This window comes from Aethalodelphis obliquidens, unplaced genomic scaffold (genome assembly GCF_003676395.1).
Source record: "Aethalodelphis obliquidens isolate GAN/ISIS:26980383/991018 unplaced genomic scaffold, ASM367639v1 scaffold22, whole genome shotgun sequence".
Classification (NCBI taxonomy): domain Eukaryota; kingdom Metazoa; phylum Chordata; class Mammalia; order Artiodactyla; family Delphinidae; genus Aethalodelphis; species Aethalodelphis obliquidens.
In genome coordinates, this window is record NW_020837966.1 from 6,105,364 (window position 1) to 6,124,933 (window position 19,570).

General features: G+C 36.5%; 1 protein-coding gene across 1 annotated transcript in view; it reads right to left on the reverse strand.

Moving 5' to 3' along the window:
• Positions 1–19,570, reverse strand: part of DNAH12 (dynein axonemal heavy chain 12) — a 236,187-nt gene that overhangs the window by 44,353 nt on the left and 172,264 nt on the right. The window contains exons 47-56 of the mRNA XM_027121150.1: positions 15,591–15,724; positions 14,174–14,336; positions 13,382–13,462; positions 12,869–13,045; positions 10,507–10,638; positions 8,636–8,725; positions 7,855–7,995; positions 4,834–5,075; positions 3,680–3,827; positions 3,227–3,372 (exon numbers count right to left, since the gene is read on the reverse strand). Of these exons, the coding sequence (XP_026976951.1) occupies positions 3,227–3,372; positions 3,680–3,827; positions 4,834–5,075; positions 7,855–7,995; positions 8,636–8,725; positions 10,507–10,638; positions 12,869–13,045; positions 13,382–13,462; positions 14,174–14,336; positions 15,591–15,724 (1,454 nt within the window). The remainder of the gene's footprint in view (positions 1–3,226; positions 3,373–3,679; positions 3,828–4,833; positions 5,076–7,854; positions 7,996–8,635; positions 8,726–10,506; positions 10,639–12,868; positions 13,046–13,381; positions 13,463–14,173; positions 14,337–15,590; positions 15,725–19,570) is intronic.

Sequence of the window (19,570 nt, forward strand, 5' to 3'; positions counted from 1 at the left end):
TTGTAAACTCTAGAGCAAACACTTAAAATAGGGAATATATAACCAACAAGCAAATAGTGGAGATAAGATGGAATCATAAAAAAATTCAATTAATCCAAAGCCAGGTGGAAAAAGAAGATAAAAGGAACAAAGAACAGATGAGACAAACAGAAAAGAACTTGTAAGACAGTAGAGTTAAATCTAAATGTATCAATAATTCCATTAAGTATAACTGATCTAAATACTCTGATTACAAGTGAGAATTATATCAATTATATCTCTATTTTAAAAAACAGAAAAAAAGTCATGTAATCCCTCCCATTTAAAAGCTTCAAATGGTTGGTAATGTTCTGCATCTTGATTGTGGCAGGGATCATATGACCATAGGCCTTAATCAAAATTCATAAAACACTGCACCTAAAAAGGGTGAATTTTATTGTATATATCATATCTCAATAAACCTGACATAAAATTAAAGAAAAAATAAAGTGAGGAGAAAAACAAAGACATTTTCAGACCAATTCACAAGTCCTTACTAAACGAAAGACTGAAGGGACAAAGATAGCATTACAAATCAGTGAGGAAAGGAAGAATAACTCAATAAATGCTGCTGGGGTAAATGGTTATCATTATCAAATAAATAAATAAAATTAGATCCTTACCTTTCATCACATCCAAAGATGCAAAAAGAAGCAAGCAACAGGGTTCTAACTGTGAACTGCTTTCCCAGTTCACGACTCTGTTTCTGAGAACTATATTCTTGACCTACTCATGTGTGTTACTACAATGGCTTGGCCCCCAGCCATAGGCGACAAGACCTAGTATGGATATTTGTCCCACACTAAACTAATCAGATTTTTCTCTCATGGGAATTTGAACTTGTACTTAATGGTTCTGGTTAATGTATATTATTCAACTGATGTGTTTTGTGAACTTAGGAACTAAGGCTTCATTAGGGAATGGCCATGTGTACAGAAGAACAGAATCAGCATATAATCAGAGACAGACCAATGAAGCAGCTGCACAGAGAAAAACACAGAAAATAGGTCCTACAGTGAGGGAGAGAAAGAGAGACAGAGGGAGAGATTGAGACTGATTGGGAGAGATACCAATTTTCATTGGTATTTTCATTACAAAAGCCTACTGGCTCAACTTTTCTCTGAGGTACACTTAAGATACTCTAAAGTGAGTAGCCAAAAGAGTGAACATTAGTTACATTACTGGGTTCTGCTGTTAGGAGGCAGAGAGAAGAGATTAAGCCTCTGTGGTCACTTACAGTGTCCAGAAGGATGATAGCCATAGATGAACACATTGGTCCCAACTGGCAAGAAGTGAAGTCTGGTCTATAAGGATGGAGACTCATCCCTCAGAACTGACCCAGTCCATGACTTATTGACCAGACAGTCCAAAAATAACAGGTAGAAAGGAGTAACACCATTGAAATATTACTGTATTAGAAGAGTCATCTTTCTGCCAGAAAATGACAGATTGTTTTCTTCAATTTACATACAATCCTGAAACCTCTGGTTTCCCTGGATTTCAGTTAAGCCTTATAGATATCCTAATAGCATTTTTGAACTGCAATTTAAAAAATCTGAATGGCCACCAAATGCATAGAAAAGGGTTCTAAAACAGAATACTCAGGGTCAAATATTCTGTTAAATAGAACTTGCCCTGCTTTACAAGAGAACACATTTTCTGGAATAGCTAATTACACTTCCTCGGATTGTAATAAATTTTACTAATTGCCTAGAAGTTTCAACCTAAGGATGTTCACTCTCAAGTAAAATTTTGAGTGGATAAGCACTCAAAACACATACATCAGTATTTCAGTAAAATGATACTATCAGTATAAAGGAGACTTAGACATCTTGAAGTATCTAGTAAGTTTTCCAAAGAATATAATAAACAATACCTCAAACTTTTAGAATGTAAGATTTCCTTGTATCTTTAATGTATCTTATATCCCAAAAGAAGACTGAAATTTCCATTACAGTTATAAAGGTAGCAAATGGGATACCCTATTCCACATTTCACTTAACATAATAAATAAGAACAAGGATTTGGAAGTTAAATTGCCTGGGTTCAAATTCTTACTCCACCATTTACTAGCTCAGTTATCTCACTACATTTCAAATTAGTAAATCACTGTGGGCCTCAGTCGTCTCATCTGTAAAATGGAATAATAAGAACTAACTCATAGGAATTTGTGAGGATATAAGGCACTTACAAAGTACCTCAAGAATATAAGAACTCAATAGTATCTATCATATCGTATATTATCATATATAATATACGTATCTATCATATACGTATATTATCGTATATTTGACATAAGATCCCAAGAAAAGACTTAAATTAGATGACAACATGACTAAATAACCATTTATAGGAAACTATTTCTCAGATGAGAGTAATTTCCCAAGTTTTTGAAAGTGATATAAATAAAAGGATAACAATAAAAACCATTTGGAAAACTCATATAGTTATCACACTATCAGTGATAGTGTTGAAAAATATACATGAAATTGCATAAATTATTGTTATAGTATCATGAAAATGGGTAGAAATACCTAGTTAAAATAAATACATTGAATAGCCAAAACCTGCCAACAGCCCAAGTGTCCGTCAACAGGAAAATGCATAAAGTTATAAAGTCATGTAATGGAATACTACTCAGCACAAAAATTAGTAAGATTATGCTGTGTGGAAAAAGCCTTATACAAAAGACTACATACAGTATGATTCCATTTATATGAAGTTCTAGAATAGGCAAAACTAACCTGTGATGGAAAATAATCAGAATAATAATCTCCTATGGGATGAGGGTGGGGATTTACTGGGAAGGGACAAAAGAGAATGTTTTATACCTTGACAGAGGTTTGGGTTGCACAAGTGCATACTTTTGTTAGAACTCATTGAATGGTATAGTTTTAAGTTTTGTGTATTTCATTGTATGTAAATTTTACCTCAAAAGAAAAAAAAAAACAAATATTGAACTTTAGTTAATGGTATGCATGCTGAAGTATTTGGAAGGAAGTAGATCCATGTCTGCAACATATGTTGAAATACATGAAAAAGGATGAGTTGATGGATGGATAGAGGGATAGATAAGAATAATAAAATGTTAATTGTAGGATCTAGGAAGTAGTAGCTATACAGGCACTTTAAAATCCTTTCAACTTTTCTCTATATTTGAAAACCTTAAAATAAAATAATTGAAAAATAAATACTTTATGTTCCTTACCAACGCCTGGAGTTATTAACAATCACTCCATTGTCTATGGAGAAAGTATCTGTAGGCAATCCAGCAATATTCCAAGCTCTAATTTTTACTGGATCACCCAGGGTCTTACTCAATGAGAACTCCTCTGAACATGGGATTTTTTTTTGCTGTAAGAAATAAACAAATTTCTTTTGATGTTTTCTCTTGTCTTGTTGATTGAAATATTGTTAACATTAAAATACTGATTTGTTATTAGATATTGTTTAATAATTCTAAAGAACAAAAAGAAAACTGAAAGGAAAGTTGGACTATGGAAGTATTTTACTGATCAAACAAGAAGAAAAAAAGAAAAACCCCATATTTTCAGTCATTTCTCCCCTTCTCTGTTTTTATTATCATCTTTTCCCCCCAGATACCCCAACACATACTTTAAGTGTTCTATATAAAGAAACTTATGAAATATAAAACCATTACCTTGCACAACATGCTCCAATCTTCTGTACATGTTTGTCGAAAGCCAGCAGTGAAAGCACCAAGGTAGGCTATTACTCCTGCTGATACTAAGACATCACCAGTCAAATTTTCATATACTATCTGAAGGTCATCTGCAGCTTGAGACCATCTGGGAGATTAATCAAAGGCAAAATAGCCTCATCATAGAGAATGATCTATGATAGTAATTGAAAGGGCTAGGGGCTTCTAGTCCAAACTCTATAACAAAATGCCATGAAATGTTGGGCACTTGCTTATCTATAAGCAAGGAGGTTGGGTCCCTTCTAGCTCTAACATGCTATAATATATATCTATGTTATACAAATGATAATCTACCTTTGATTATTAGAATATTAGGTATTTCTTACACGACTTGTTCTTTCAGAATAAGCAAAACAAAAAAACCACCAGCATTTTGTCTAATAATTTTAATCAGGATGATTTGGTCTAGTGGCCCTGCTATTTGTTCCTGAAAAACATAGGAACATTTGCAATTCATTACCAAAAATTACATTTAAGTTGTATAGCAGCTGACATACTAATGCTAAGGTTGATATTTTTTTGCATTTAATGAAACCTTTACAATAAAAAGTGCATTACAAAACCATCCAATCTACCTTACAAAGTATTATCAAAAGTATGTAACTTTATCATGCTATTCAGTCAACAAATGTAGTTAATAACTATGATAGTTGGCTGGCCAGTACAAATAAATAGATTAAAATAAAGCTAACTGGCTTTGTTGTATCAAGTCAGTTATCCGAAATAAATTTAACAAAATGAACCATATATCCACTACTCCCTCCCATTTTATTATGAAAAATTTTAACGTACATAAAATTGGAAAGAATTGCACAATGATCACCCACATACTCACCACTTAAAAATTACCATTTGTTTTATTTGCTTCTTTCTCTCTCTCTCTCTCTCTCTCTTTTTTAACATTTGAAAGCAAGTTGCAAACACCATCCTTGACATTGATATTCTGTTAGGAGAAGCTTAGCCAGGTACTTTATAGAAAGTCCCACAATCTCAACCAGCCATTTAAAAATCAGTAATCATAATAAATATCCAAAGAAAGTCACATATTCAAGCCCGACCTTGTAAAATATTGTTAAAAGGAGTAGAAATCTGACCTTGATTTTTCTCCACCTAGTCCTCCAATTAGTTTTGAGGCTCTTTCAAGTTTCTTAGCACAGAGTTCCACCTGGTCTTCTAAACGAGCCTTTTCCTCAGTTTTCTCAAGAAATGTTGCTTGTAAATTTTCCAGATGATGTTCTACTTCTGCTAGTTCTGCTCTCTTTTGATTCAAAAGCTCCATTGTCTCAGCTAAGGACTTCTGAGCTTCTGTTAAGCGGGCTTTCTTAGGAGCCACTACCTGTTTGGGAACAATATATGCAGCTATAATGTGTACTATATAAAACTGACAATCGACATAATCCTTTATAGATATTATGAATTTTAAATGTTTATTTATGATTATAAATACATTTATCACATAACAATGAATTATACAAATTTTAAATGCCTTAAATCTTACATCATATTTTTATATGCAGAAAAGTAAAATATATTTCTATGTCTTATAAAATATATAAAATCATTCTGGACTAGCAAACAGTTATCTATAAAATAGGCAAGTTATTCTGGACTAATAAAAATGTCATAATATGTAGCAAGAATAGCATAATATATAGCAAAATAATGAGAAGTTGCCATTCAACTGCTGCAAAAAAAATAGAAAAACATGTAACAGGAGTTACAAATGCTTAAAAATACATGAAAGTGCTTTTTTTTTTTTTTTTTTTTTTTTTTGCCATTTCCAAGTCAGCTTGGAAATTCTCAATGTCTTCCCAGTCAGCTGAGGCTTACATTTGCCTTGAGGGGATTAAGACAGTAGCAGTAATACAAAGAGAAATAAAGTCTCGGTGTTCAGCTTCACTACCAAAACTGAATTTTCCTCAACAAATCTTGAAAAGTGACACTTTGTTGAGAGAAAAAGAATTTTCTAAATTTCTTATTTTATTATGCTCATTAGTATCAATATATCAAGAATGGGTTCGGCCAACTTGATCAGAGTGTACTATAAGCCACCAGTAGAAGGAATTTACAAGATGACCAAAGAGAGCATATGTCCATTTGAAAGAAGGGAGACCTAAGTCTTCTGGTACATTGCCGTGAATGAGCTGAAGGGTAAGAGGAAGAGTGAGGCAAAGAATCGGATATTGGGGCTCCCCTGGTAGTGCAGTGGTTAAGAATCCTCCTGCCAGGCTCCCCTGGTGGCGCAGTGGTTGAGAGTCCGCCTGCCGATGCAGGGGACACGGGTTCATGCCCCAGACTGGGAAGATCCCACATGCCGCGGAGCGGCTAGGCCCGTGAGCCATGGCCGCTAAGCCTGCACGTCCAGAGCCTGTGCTCCGCAACGGGAGAGGCCACAGCAGTGACAGGCCCGCATACTGCAAAAAAAAAAAAAAAAAAAAAAGAATCCTCCTGCTAATGTAGGGGACACAGGTTCGAGCCCTGGTCTGGAAAGATCCCAAATGCCACAGAGCAACTAAGCCGCACCACAACTACTGAGTCTGCTCTCTAGAGCTCACGAACCACAACTACTGAAGCCTGTGTGCCTAGAGCCCCTGCCCCGCAACAAGAGAAGCCACTGCAATGAGAAGCCTGTGAACTGCAACGAATAGTAGCCCCCACTCACTGCAATTAGAGAAAGCCTGCACACAGCAACCAAGACCCAGTGCAGACAAAAAAATAATAATAATGAAAGGATCAGATATTGAATTAGGAAGCTCCACTTTCTACTTTGGACTTTGGAGAAGACCTTGCTGGATATCTCCCTTCAACCCCTCCATAAAAACATGAGACAGGTGCATCAGAATTAAAATAGCAGTGTGGAGGTGTAGAGTGGAAAGTCAGAAAACAACCTGAATACCTTAGATTCTCAGCTTTATAGAAAGGATCCAGAAGATTCCACATGTGTTAATTAGCTGAGTTGAGAGCTTGCCGACCTGCTGAGATTACTATGGGGAGGGACGAGATGTTCAAATGGAAGAACATCCATTAAAATTAATTTTAGGGCTTCCCTGGTGGCGCTGTGGTTAAGAATCTGCCTGCCAATGCAGGGGACATGGGTTCGAGCCCTGGTCCAGGAAGATCCCACATGCCACGGAGCAACTAGGCCTGTGCGCCACAGCTGCTGAGCCTGCACTCTAGAGCCCATGAGCCACAACTACTGAGCCCATGTGCCACAACAAGAGAAGCCACCGCAGTGAGAAGCCTGCGCACCGCAACAAAGAGTAGCCCCCACTCGCCGCAACTACAGAGAGCCTGCGCGCAGCCAAAAATAAATAAAAATAAAGTGAATTTATTAAAAAAATTAATTTTATTTCTTTAACAGGTGTATAAAAGTCTACTCCCCTGAAATTTACAGTCACAGTCTGTACCTCTCTACAGGTACATATACCTTATTAAGAATATCTTCTCAATCATTACAGCCTGATCACTCATCCTACACTCTGAGGTTGTTCTAAGCACATGCTATCATGTATTTCCATGGGTATTTTTATTTATATTTCCTGCTCCCCTTGGTAGAATTCTGCAAGCTCCTGAGGACAAGGCCAGTGTTTCCTTGGTCCTTTGCTAGTCAAATTTACAAAATGCTCTTAACCATTCTCGGCTCTCCCAGGAATTTGGCCTCAGTGGGTACTCCAAAAAAGACTCCCTATCACTGCATGCCATGGCTTGATTCCACGCTCTGCCTCTTAACCCTACTGGAATTTCTTACTTCTGACCTTTGCATCAAGATTTTAATCTGCCACTTTGCCCTTGGTGTTTTGGATTTTTCTTTGCTTCTGCAGTCCCTTCATAAAACTTAATTCTCTTTTGCCCCAGGTCCCTGTAGCTATAGGTCAGTCTGGCCAACTCCAATGATCATCCCTGCTCTCACTTACACTAGTCCCAAACAGGTTATGTCACACATAAGTATTCTCTTCATGTACTAGATACTCAGTTAATGTCTGATGATTATGCTGCAGCAGGACAAATTCTTTGTGGTATCACTTTTAGAAACTTCTTAACTAGTAAATATCGGCATAAATTTTAACTTATGGGAATATTTCAACACAAAATGGATGTGCTGATCCTCAAAATACCTTTGCAACTCGGTCATACACTTCCATAGCCATGATCCACTTACACAGACCCTCAGCTGCAGAGGAAGCTTTAGCAACCTTAGGGGGATCAAATTCAGGGTTTGTTAAGTATTCACCACGAATCTTCTGCATAACAGTCACCTATAAAACAAAGATTTAGATCTTAAGATTTCAACATATATCACGCAACCATAGATGAAAAATTAATCATACACAGTAAAAAAAAAAGTATATAAAAAAGTTATGTTGCCTTTAAAAACCAAGGTGAGTACTTTGAGATATTTTTAAAATAAGCATAATTGTAGCAGTCATATTTGTGAGCAAAATATGCAAACTTATTACAGATAGTGAAACAAGGTATTTCTTCCAAAAAAATTAAAAGACTTGTGTAGTTTGGGAAAACATATGGAAATAAGGAAGAACAATTAAACATAAATAAATAGAAGTTTGGATGAAAAACAACTATACTTTTTTACCTCACAAATTTATATATCCAATTTATTAAGAAATAAACTATTATAAGGCACTTGAAGAACTCTTTCATGTCAATAATACACTAAAACAGTAATTTATTCAATGACTTTTGATGGTCTGAAAGAGGAGAAGTTTTATGTATTATGAGAATTCATAATAGTCATTAATAAATATAATATTCATTTATTTATTATCTTAATTCTAAAGACAGACTATCTTCTTACGTTTTATATAATATTGCAAAATGTTAAAGATTTTATACATCTTGGCAAAATTACATTTGTAGAAAAAATCCAATGAAACTCACCGGAATGTTGTCCTTGTCATATTCTCTCAAATCTCTTAGGAAATTCATATCTCCCAGAAGTTTTTTGCTAGGTCCCCAGTAATCTAATATCTATAAATAAAATTTATGGAAACTTATTAGATGTGCAATTAAATATGCTTGATATAAAACTTTTCTTCTTGAGGTTTAAGATATATTAATCCAGAGAAACTATACACTGTACTTTCAAAATATAAACCTACATCTCCTTGGAAATGAAATAAAGAGACTTCTCTCCCTGAGAACATGTTAAGCATATCAAATATTTAAAATATGTATATGAACTTATATATTGACTTTATTATTAAAAATTAAACATTAGAAGGCAAAAGATATGATTATTTCTCTTTAGAAAACTTAAGAAAAGCAGCTGGTAAAAACACCATCACAATTTTCATATAAGAAAATACATTTTTTTAATTTCAACTTTTATTTTCCATTAATCTTGACTTTCAAACCAGAAAGGTAGTGCCATAGACTGAAAGTTTGTGTCCTTTCCCCAAATTCGTATGCTGAAGCCTACTCCCCAGTATAATAGTATTTGGAGGTGGGGTCTTTGGGAGGTGGTCTTTGGTGTGAGAAATAGACCTCAGAGAGGTCCCTCACCCATCCACTATGTGAGGACACAACAAAGAGATGGTAGTCTATAAATCGGGAAGTGAACCCTCACCAGACACTGAATCTACTGTAGTCTTGATTTTGGACTTCCCAGCCTCCACAAGTGTGAGAAATAAATTTTTGTTGTTTATAAGCCACCCCTATCTGTGGTAACTTGTTATAGTAGCCCAAATGGACTAAAACAGGTAGCAAATATTTTTCTTATAGAAAATCTCCTCACCTACCTAGACTTCCCAAGTGGAATAAAGAAGAGAAAGCAGAAAGACAAAGATTATACACTGCTCTGTCAGTTATAAGATAAAGCACATGGTACTTGTGCTAATAAAAGGTGTTAAATAAGTAGCTGAACATTCTTTTTATTAATTTCAGAAGCCTGATGGGGTGTATGTGTATGTCTATCTGTGTGTGCGTGAGAATAACTTGTTAAGGTAAGAGCCTATTTATTTTCTTTATCTTTATTATGTCAACGAAGGATAGAATGGCCAAAAAAAAAAATCCCAATTCTCCAATTCAGGAATTCAAACCTAGGTATTGTAAAAACCTGAAAAGAAAATAAGTCTATAAATTTAGTTTAGGATAGATGTTACACCATCTTTTTTAAGGGAGATACCTTTGAATAATAATTGTAATAACAACAACTAACATTTAGTAATAAATGTGTAATATTTATTATTATAAACAGGTTACTGTTTATAAGGCCTTATACGTAAGAGCTTTATATGTATTAACTAATCTAATCCTTGCATTAACTTTGTGAGGCAGGTACTATGACAATCCTCTTTTTACAGAGTTCCACAGAGGTTAAGCATCGTCCCCAGGGTCACATTGCTAGGAGGGTCAGAATTTCTGAATATAGACATTCTGGCTCCAGAGCAAATGCTTTTAACAATGTCACTGTACTGCTTAACAGCAGAATTTTTTGAATGCTCAGAAACACCTATATAACCATATCACATTCTTGGGACTCTTAGCTGAAAAAGCACAGGTGTCTCACTGTTCATTCAACCCCACCCCATGACAGTGGGGAATTCCGCATAGACAGAAAAGGAGATGGAAACAACCGGAACTACATTTTTCTGATGCTATACTGCCTTAGCTTTATCTAGGATACATATAATCTGGAAAACAATATGTCTTCCCTGAACTGGGTACTGTTGACATTTAATTTGATAATAGTTGCTGTACAGTGTTCTGTACATTCATGAATATGATATAAATCTGTGTCTAGTTATTACCTTGCCTCCAGTTCCTGAAGGATCCGAAACTTTTTCTGGTTTTATATCTTTCATAACACAAACAGCTGCCATAACTAGTTTAACACCAGATGGAGGATTCTTCATTGACTTCACAATTGTAATGTCAGCTGGCTAAATAAAAAGAAAACAGGGTATCTTCAGAATAGCCTACTTTTAAATAATAAGAGTTTCAAAAATAATGTTGGAGAATAATAAAAGCATAAATTTTCATTTGAAACTAATTGTTTTTTGCTTTGCATGGTTATGAAAGAATTAACAAAAGAGAACTTAAGTACAGTAAACCAATGGCTCCCAAGTGTTTGAGAGTTCATAGGTCCTTATGAGAATATGGTGACAGCTAAGAATATTCCAGAGAAAATATTTTTGCGCACATGCACAAAATTTTTATATAGTCACATGCCAAGCCCACACATGGAATCCACGTTAATAACCCTAAGTTAAATAAAGACTTAATTCTATATTTGCTTACATGTTAGCTTTACCCACCAAAAATGAAAGAAGAGGTAAATTCCAATTCCAAACTTATTTTCTAAAAAGGTATATATTATTACGACAGACACAACTGATTCAGTTAGTTATTATCCACTCCAGTATCCTTCTGACTACCCTTGCAATTGCTGGAAAGCTAAAAATTTATCTTAGTTTCCCATGCAGCTAGAGTTGTGGGAGGTCGTTAGGTCCTACCATCAGATCACTTGAGTGATACTAGAATTCAGAATGAATAAGTGAGGAGACTTGCAGGGCACGAGGCATCTGTTTTGCTGATATGGATTATGGTGGAGGCAATATGGCTCTGTAAGAAGGCTCTGCAGGCTTCCAACTCAGAGGGATCATTCCTCTGGTAGATTAGTGCCTCAGTTTAGCTTTGTGAGTCATTCCTGGCAGCTCGGCCTAGAATCTATTTACTTAGCTCTTCCAAGAATTCTGTAATTTATTTATAAAATTCCCTAAAGAATCTCTGCTAACAGTAAATAGTCAATTCACTTCTCTGCAACTGAACCCTAACTCTTTTCTATAATACAGTATTTGATACTAGGAAGGGTACAAACAACTGAAAGGGAAACCTGATACTGATAACTTGAACTGGTGGTGTTTAAAGGCATCAAGAATCCTGTGAGTATCAGAGGATACAGTACTGAAAGTCCATGGTACACAGTGATAAAAGTTACCTAAATTCATGCTCATGGTCGTCTAGAATGGAGTGTCTATTAAAAACAAACTTTGTCAAAATGATTGGCTCCTGTGATAAACGTCTAAGGAGAGAATGAATAAAGACTACTGGGTAGAATGTGGCTTTTAAATGTGACAGAGAGCAGACATGAAGAAAATAATAAGCTCAGAATTTTAATATTAAAATTCTGGTTAAATTCCTGGTTCACAGCACAGTGACAGTTTCTAAATATAAATGACCTAACACAATCTTAAGTCTTACAACTACAAGTCTGATATAACTGAAAATCAGATATAGAGTTTGATCCTGAAGATGCTGAATTACTGATAGGTTGAGCTCACCATCTTGTCAGGTAACTTATGTGAAAGTTGTAGCGGTCCCTAAACTTTCTGGCACCAGGGACCGGTTTCATGGAAGACTATTTTTGCACAGATGAGGGGTGGAGTGTGGCCGGGGGATGGTTCAGTTGATACTGCAAGCCATGGTTCAGGCGGTAATGCGACCGATGCAGATCGGCAGATGAAGCTTCGCCTGCCCGCTGCTCACCTTCTGCTGTGCGGCCACATTCCTAACAGGCTGCGGACCAGTAGCGGTCTACGGCCTGGGGGCTGGGGACCCCTGAGTTAGGGCATTGATTAGGAAAAAAGGCAAAGAATGGGGTCTGAATATCCTGAACTTCCATACTACACTGGGCCTCCCTAGTCAACAGAAGCTGGTCTCTCTGCTCTGTTTGGTGAGGTTATTCTGGTTTTGCCTAAAGACCCTGTAGAGTCATACACAACATAGTGTAATGCAGACAGGTGTGACCCACATCTATATTGGAAATGATCTTTAGGTTTTGCTGTACATGCATGTCCAGAAGGCTGCAGAAAGGTAGCTCAACATTCTATTTAACATATGCCTCCTGGTCCATGTACAGAACCACTGTGGCCTCTTGGAGATTATTCCATTCCCACTGGAATATCCTGAATGAAAATTATAAATAATATATGAAAAGCAAAAAATATAAGATAACAGTATAGCAAAAAGGAATTGTTAAGAGTCAAGTTTCATTTGACTGGACAAAAAAAATATAATACCACCCACTGAAAGTGAACTACACCGAATTAACCAAGTGTCTCTATGCAGTTTTACTTTGTTGATGAAACACAAGCTAATTCAAACACTCGCCTTTAGTGTATCCAGTGCAGACAGAGCTGCTTCCAAAGCTGGAATCGCCTCAGCTAGATCACTTTCACACTCATTTTTCAGAGCTTGGGCTTCTTCAGCCTTTCCGCTGGCTATCTCTTCATCAAATTTCACAAACTCTCTTTTTGCTTCCACTTGTGCAGATTCTTTCTCAATAATCTAAAGAAAAGAAAGAAAAAAATAAAGACATTTCCTTAAACATCCTAATGCTTTCTCTATCCTAGAGACAAAAGAACATTTGAAGATTAGGGAATCCGACATATCATTTTGAAGGATAAAATGAGGAGAAATGTAAATACACGTGACCTAATTTGGTAATGGGCTCCCCATCTCTCTTCAAAAACAACAGAAACCACACAGAACCCAATGAGTCAACTGAAAAGGGTAACATCCCTAAGATCTAGTGGCAAAAAAATTAAGGCTTATTTTCAAGGCTGATTTTACATATTTCAATTGTCCTCTGACATCAGTTTTTAAAAATTCAGGATACTTTACCTGCATCATATGTGCATTTTCAATTTTAGCTTCCTCCAATTTGGGCTGTAACTGAACAAGCTCTATTTTCATTTCACCAACCTAAGTAAACAATTTGTCATTAGTCTCCATAACTACAATAGCTACGGAAGCCAAACAGAGAAAATTGAAACTTAAATGTATCATAAGGTACTGGGGACAGAAAACCTTAACTTTTTTTTTCCAGTTCTTTACATGATAAACAAAACCATGAGAGTGTGGCCAGTTTTCTTCACAAAAGACTTTATCTTCCTTGAGTATGACAGGGCAGTGGAAGAATGCAGTTGTTGAGGAAGAAAATCAGGTAGAAAAAAGGTAGCAGCTCGGGCTATCCCTGTTATACTATGTGCCTGGTATACAGTGCGTCCAGACCACCCCAACACTCTGTTGCCTATGTTGAAATAATACTAATAAGTATTACTAGCACTTGACTCATTTAAAAAAAAACCCAATCTTATATTTAACCAGCTATTACAATAAAAAGTCAACCCTGACATTATATTCTCTCCAAATGCCAAAAAATTAAGAATAAAACTGGGTGTATTTGAGTCTGTGTGGTCTGGGAAACTCAGTGAACTTCTGTAAAATTCACTTTACTCATCTGTAAAATGAGGATCATAAAAGTGTCTACCTCATGGAGTTGTTATGAGGAATAATTGAAGGAATGCACATGAAGCACATAACACAGTACCTGGCACATAATATATTCTCAATAAATTATAGCTCTTCTATTTCCCATTATGTATTACCATTTGAGCAGCTCCTCAAATTTACCTGAGACTCAGCAAAAGCTAATTTGTCAAGTCCATTCACATATCGCTGTTTTGCTTCCATTACAGCTTGTTGCCTCTTAGTCAAAAGCTGTCGAAATGAGGCAATAAGTTCAAGGTAAGAAGTAGCAGTAACATAGTTATGTCGTCCTAATGTGTGCAAGAACCTAAAAGAGAGGCAGATAGCATATCTTACTATAAGTAATGGGTTTTACAGAGTAAGAAGTAAATTCGACATAGCATTAACAACAAACATTTAAGAATAAAGGTTAATTTTATTCAGAGGCTGCTGAATACTTGAAGTTTACAAAATCCTAGAATTTTACACAGAACCATTTCCTAATTTCTAGTCTACAAAATATCAATGGTGTAGTTAAAAAGCACAAATCAACAAAGATATGTCTCAAAAGAGAACTATAGCAAGAAAGATATAGGTAGGTCTTTTTACATGTTTCATATGCCAGGAGGATCTAAGAGACCCAAGATACTGTACAAAAGTATAGTAGGAAAGGGGACTGCAGATAGCATAGCAAGAATGAGTCATCATTCCTTGCACACATGTCACATGTTGGTTGAACAGGGTTTGGCCAGAAATATAAGACTACTACCCATACACATAAAAACAATGGATGCAATGATGTTTCACGGCAAGTATGTAGACTAGAGCCCACTGATTGGTGTTAACTGTCCAAGCCAAACATGCTAGCTGGCTGTAAAACTCTGGCAATATACTATGAGCATCTTTGAAATGAGGATCTCAGAGATGAACAGAGGTAAAACTTATACTTTTAAGGCATCCACAGCCCACCAACCATCTCCCTCCTTGTCTGAGAACTTCCAACCAGTGCCCCAAGAGCAATGTTTGTTCTGTGAAACCTGCCACCATAACCACAGCAGATCAGAGCAGGATTGGGCACTGGACACAAACAAGGCTAATCATATTTTGGAATAAATTGGGAATAGAGAGCTGGAAACAGCCAATCAATCTCTGCTACAGCTGGAATTGCAAGAAGTAAAATTGAGAATCGAGAGGCACACAGTTTCCTCCATATATACTGGGAAGTAAAAAATTCAGTCTGTAAAGAGAAAGAAGAAAGCAGATGCCCCAAGAGAAACAGGGATGAGAAACAGAGAAAAAGCATTTCTGGGTTTGTGGTGGCTTTTTAACTCCTGCTTCCAGTCACTTCTAAGATACAGCTGTATTCTTTCCCTTAAACTTTGTAAGGTATCCCTGTATCTTTGTAATGAATTCCTCTCTTTGTGAAACCTAGATCAAGTAGCTTTCTATTACTTACAAGTCTTAACTAATTAAATGATTGGAGAGACTTAGAAGCCATAGAAATCTTATTAAAATTTTGGGCTTTCACAAAAAAAGATGCTTTAAAATACAAGGCATTATTGTAAAATTTATTAATATTAACCTTTCTGAAAGATGCATAATGGAAGTGTGAAAGTGTTTGCAGATTGGAACTATCTCTCGTCGTTCAACTTCAGTAAGCTCCAGTGTTTCTAAGAATTTCACAGCTACAAGTTCAAGAGCGTCTTCGGGCCATGGCTAAAAATAAGAAAACGAAAAGCAAATAAAAGTTAAGATGATTAGTCACACTTCAGTTATATAAATTGTCTTCCTGTGTGAGAAGAATTTGGGGTTGAGAAAATTAAAACCTTAATAGGGAAAATAGAATTAGGGGGACTAAGGGCACAATGAAAGATCTAATAAATATTTTATACAGTAAAATTAAAGATAACGCAATATAAAGGAAAGGTAGATAATAATTTACATATCAAAGATATACTACACTGCTTCCCTAACTCTTCCACTTGGACATCTAGTAGGCACCCCAAATTTAGTAGGACAATGGCACAGGCTGCTTAGTTGCTCTCCTAATACCTATCAGCCCCCTTTCCTTAGGACTCCAATTTTATTCTAGATAGCAATATGCCCAGGTATAACACCACATTTCCTAGACTCCTTTGCAATTCAGAGTAAATAATGACATATAAGCAAGCTCTCTAGAGAGTTACATAGAGCTGGCATGGGTCCTTTTTGCCCTACTTTCCATTATTCTACTTCGTTTCTGTAGCACAGATGTGAAAGCTGGAGATCTAGCAGCCACATTAGACCATATGATGACTCTGAAGATGGAAACCACATGCTAAGGATAGTAAAGAAGAACATGGGGGGCTTCCCTGGTGGCGCAGTGGTTGAGAGTCCGCCTGCCAATGCAGGGGACGTGGGTTCGTGCCTGGTCCGGGAGGATCCCGTGTGCCGCGGAGCGGCTGGGCCCGTGGGCCGTGGCCACTGGGCCTGTGCGTCCGGAGCCTGTGCTCCGCAACGGGAGAGGCCACAACAGTGAGAGGCCTGCGTACAGCAAAAAAAAAAAAAAAAAAAAAGAAGAACATGGGATTCTGATGACTTTGTTAAGTCACAAAAGTCCCAGTCTGCTTACCTTCAATTTTTTTTCTATATGACAGAGGAAAAGAAAAAAAACCTATGTGTTTAGTTTGGGTTTCTGTTACTAGCAGCCCATTATAATTCCTACCTGTTATAACATCCAAAGTTGAACATTTGATTTTCTTCCCCACAAATTCACTTTTCTTCCAGTATTCCCCATCTCAGTGAAATGGTTCCTTTGCTTTTCCTAGAATATACCAAGTGTGCTTCTGCCTCTGGGCCATTGGATTTGCCGTCCCTCTGACTAGAACCCTCCCCACCTAGACCTCCATGTGGTTCACTCTTTCACATCTCTGTGCAAATGCCAATTTACCAGGAAGGTCTTCCCAATGCACTCTTTCTAAAACAGCATTCCTTCCCTCATTACTCTTTCCATTATCCTGAATTTTTTCTTAGCACTTACCAATATCTGACATATATATTTATTTGTTTTTGTCTGTCTCCCTGACTCACCACTAAAATGTAAAGTCCACAAAAGCAAGGACTTCTTCCTCACTGCTGGTATCTTCAGTGCCTAAAACAGTTCTTGTCAAATAAATACTTGAAATATTTATTCAGTGAAATAATTTATGTTAAATGAGTAATTAATCTCCATTTTCTCATTAGAGTATTTTCCAAACTTCATTTCATTTAGATTCAACAAGATGCTTATAATTTTTTTCTTTATAGTAGACAATATGCATTTTAAGATCAATTTTTTCAGTGTCTGGCCCTCTATCCCGGTAAAAGTCAAACTTTTTTGATCAAGCACCCTATTAGTAAAAAAAAGTTTTAAGCACATACTACCAGTGTGCACATACTTATTAACAGATTATATGCATATGTTATTACTGTACTAATATATATTTTTTAAACCTCAAAAGAGGTATCTAAAGATTATTAAGATAAATGAATTTTTGTAAAATGCCAAAATAAGTGTCATATGACTTTTCCGATCATGTAACTCTTTTTATACTGAGAAAGCTTCTCCCAAAAGCTCCCTGGCAGACTTTAAATCCAGATCCATTGGCAAGCAATGGGTCATGAACAGGCTCATGTGTAAAATGGTCAACAGTAAGAGGAGTGAGAGCACCAATGCTGACTTAGACCGACCAGGAATGAATCCCTATTATACATGGCTACATGGATAGTGATTTCCCAAACAAAATCAGAATTCTGTCAGCAAAGATGGAGTCGGTAGAAAATGGCTGTTGATAGGTAACCACACTATCATAAGCTAATACTGCAAGTCACGACACACCCTGGGGATAACCTTTATTATTTAAACAGTTGATATAAATCCATATTCCAAATAGCCTGCTTAAATTTGTTTTTACCAATGTCTTACCAGATCTTGTTAAGTAGTCATTGTTTTTGCCTTATAATGTAGCTGACACAGAGCTTGAGCTAGCTGCTACTGGTTTATGACATTCTCTTACTATCCACATACAACTGCATTATGTATCTTCAATTTTTAGTTCATTGCAGGAATCCCTCAGGGTACCTTGCATACCATCTGTGACACATGGCCACTTGACGTACAAACTGAGCAAGGGTGTCAATGTTAATCCATGTGAAATATTTCATACAAAAGCGAATATTCCAGTAAATCCTTCCGTTATCCTCTGAGTTGTTTTGGCACCTCTGGTGAGAGTACACCCTACTTGGGAGAACAGAGATCTATCCAAAAAGTCAATGACTTCCTGACTATGTGACACAGTGGTTTACACTCACTTCCTGAGTTTAAAAGAGCCAGGCCCCAAACAATGCCATCAGCGCCCCTGACACAGGTTCTATAACCCCAATGTTCCACTATAAAATCTCTGTTCCTCTCTGTTATCCACTTAATCTCCCTTATCTATTTGCAACTCCTAGTTCCACCTTTTAAAAAATTTCCCCCAACAAGTATGAATCACATATAACAGAACAGAAAGCCTCATGGTTATAAAAAAAAAATCCAGAAGTCGTAGAATTGTATTTATAAGATTTCACAAAAGAAAAACTTATGGTTGGACAGGCTTTGTTCATTTGTTTGTTTGGTTCTGGTTTGGGGCTACTTAATGGAAGCAATATTAAGATATAGTTTGCATAAAGCAAAACTGTTTCACACAGCTTTTATTGTTGTATAAACACTAAAACATCCACTAGCTGAAACATATTGCAATCCTCAAAAGGGTAGAATTAGTTTTTCAAACATGCAATTGATAAATAGGCAAGAGAGAATAAAACAAATTAGTATCAGAAATTTATCTTTAAAAGAAATTATCCAGGGTCAATCTATAGTCCACATTCTATTAGGCATAAAACAAACAAATAGAAGGCACCAGGAGCTACCCTTTTCAAGAGCATAAATACTTAACGGTTTTACACAGGCAGTGACGATTTGCCTTGTTTAAATGAGGTGGTGGCCTGCATCATTTGCTGCTGGCATGACTGAAATTGCCACCAAGTTGGTCTTCCTGTTTCTTGTTTTGCCCCACTCCAAATCATCCACCATATAGCCTCCAAGTGTTTTGGGTTATTCCTAAAATATTGATTAGCTAAACATATGTTAATGCCTCCACAATGTCTTTGGGATAAAACCAAATTCCTAGGCACATTTACAAATTCCTTTATAGCCTGGCACCCACTTAAAGCTCCAACTTAACTTCTGCTGCCCTCATTGCCAGTCAGCCATACCAAACTATTTGCCCAAATGAGCCATGCTCTCCCCACTGTTCCACCTTTGCACGTACTAACGTCTTGTGATAGTTAATTTTATGTGTCAACTTGCTATGGGCCAAAGGGTGCCCATATATTTGGTCAAACATTATTCTGGGCGTTTCTGTGAGGTGCATTTTTGGATGGGTTCAATATTTAAATGAACAGACTGAGTAAAGCAGGCTACTCTCCCTAATGTGAGTGAGCCTCATCCAATCAGTTGAAGGCCTGAATAGAACAAAAAGGCTGACGCTCCCTCAGGTAAGG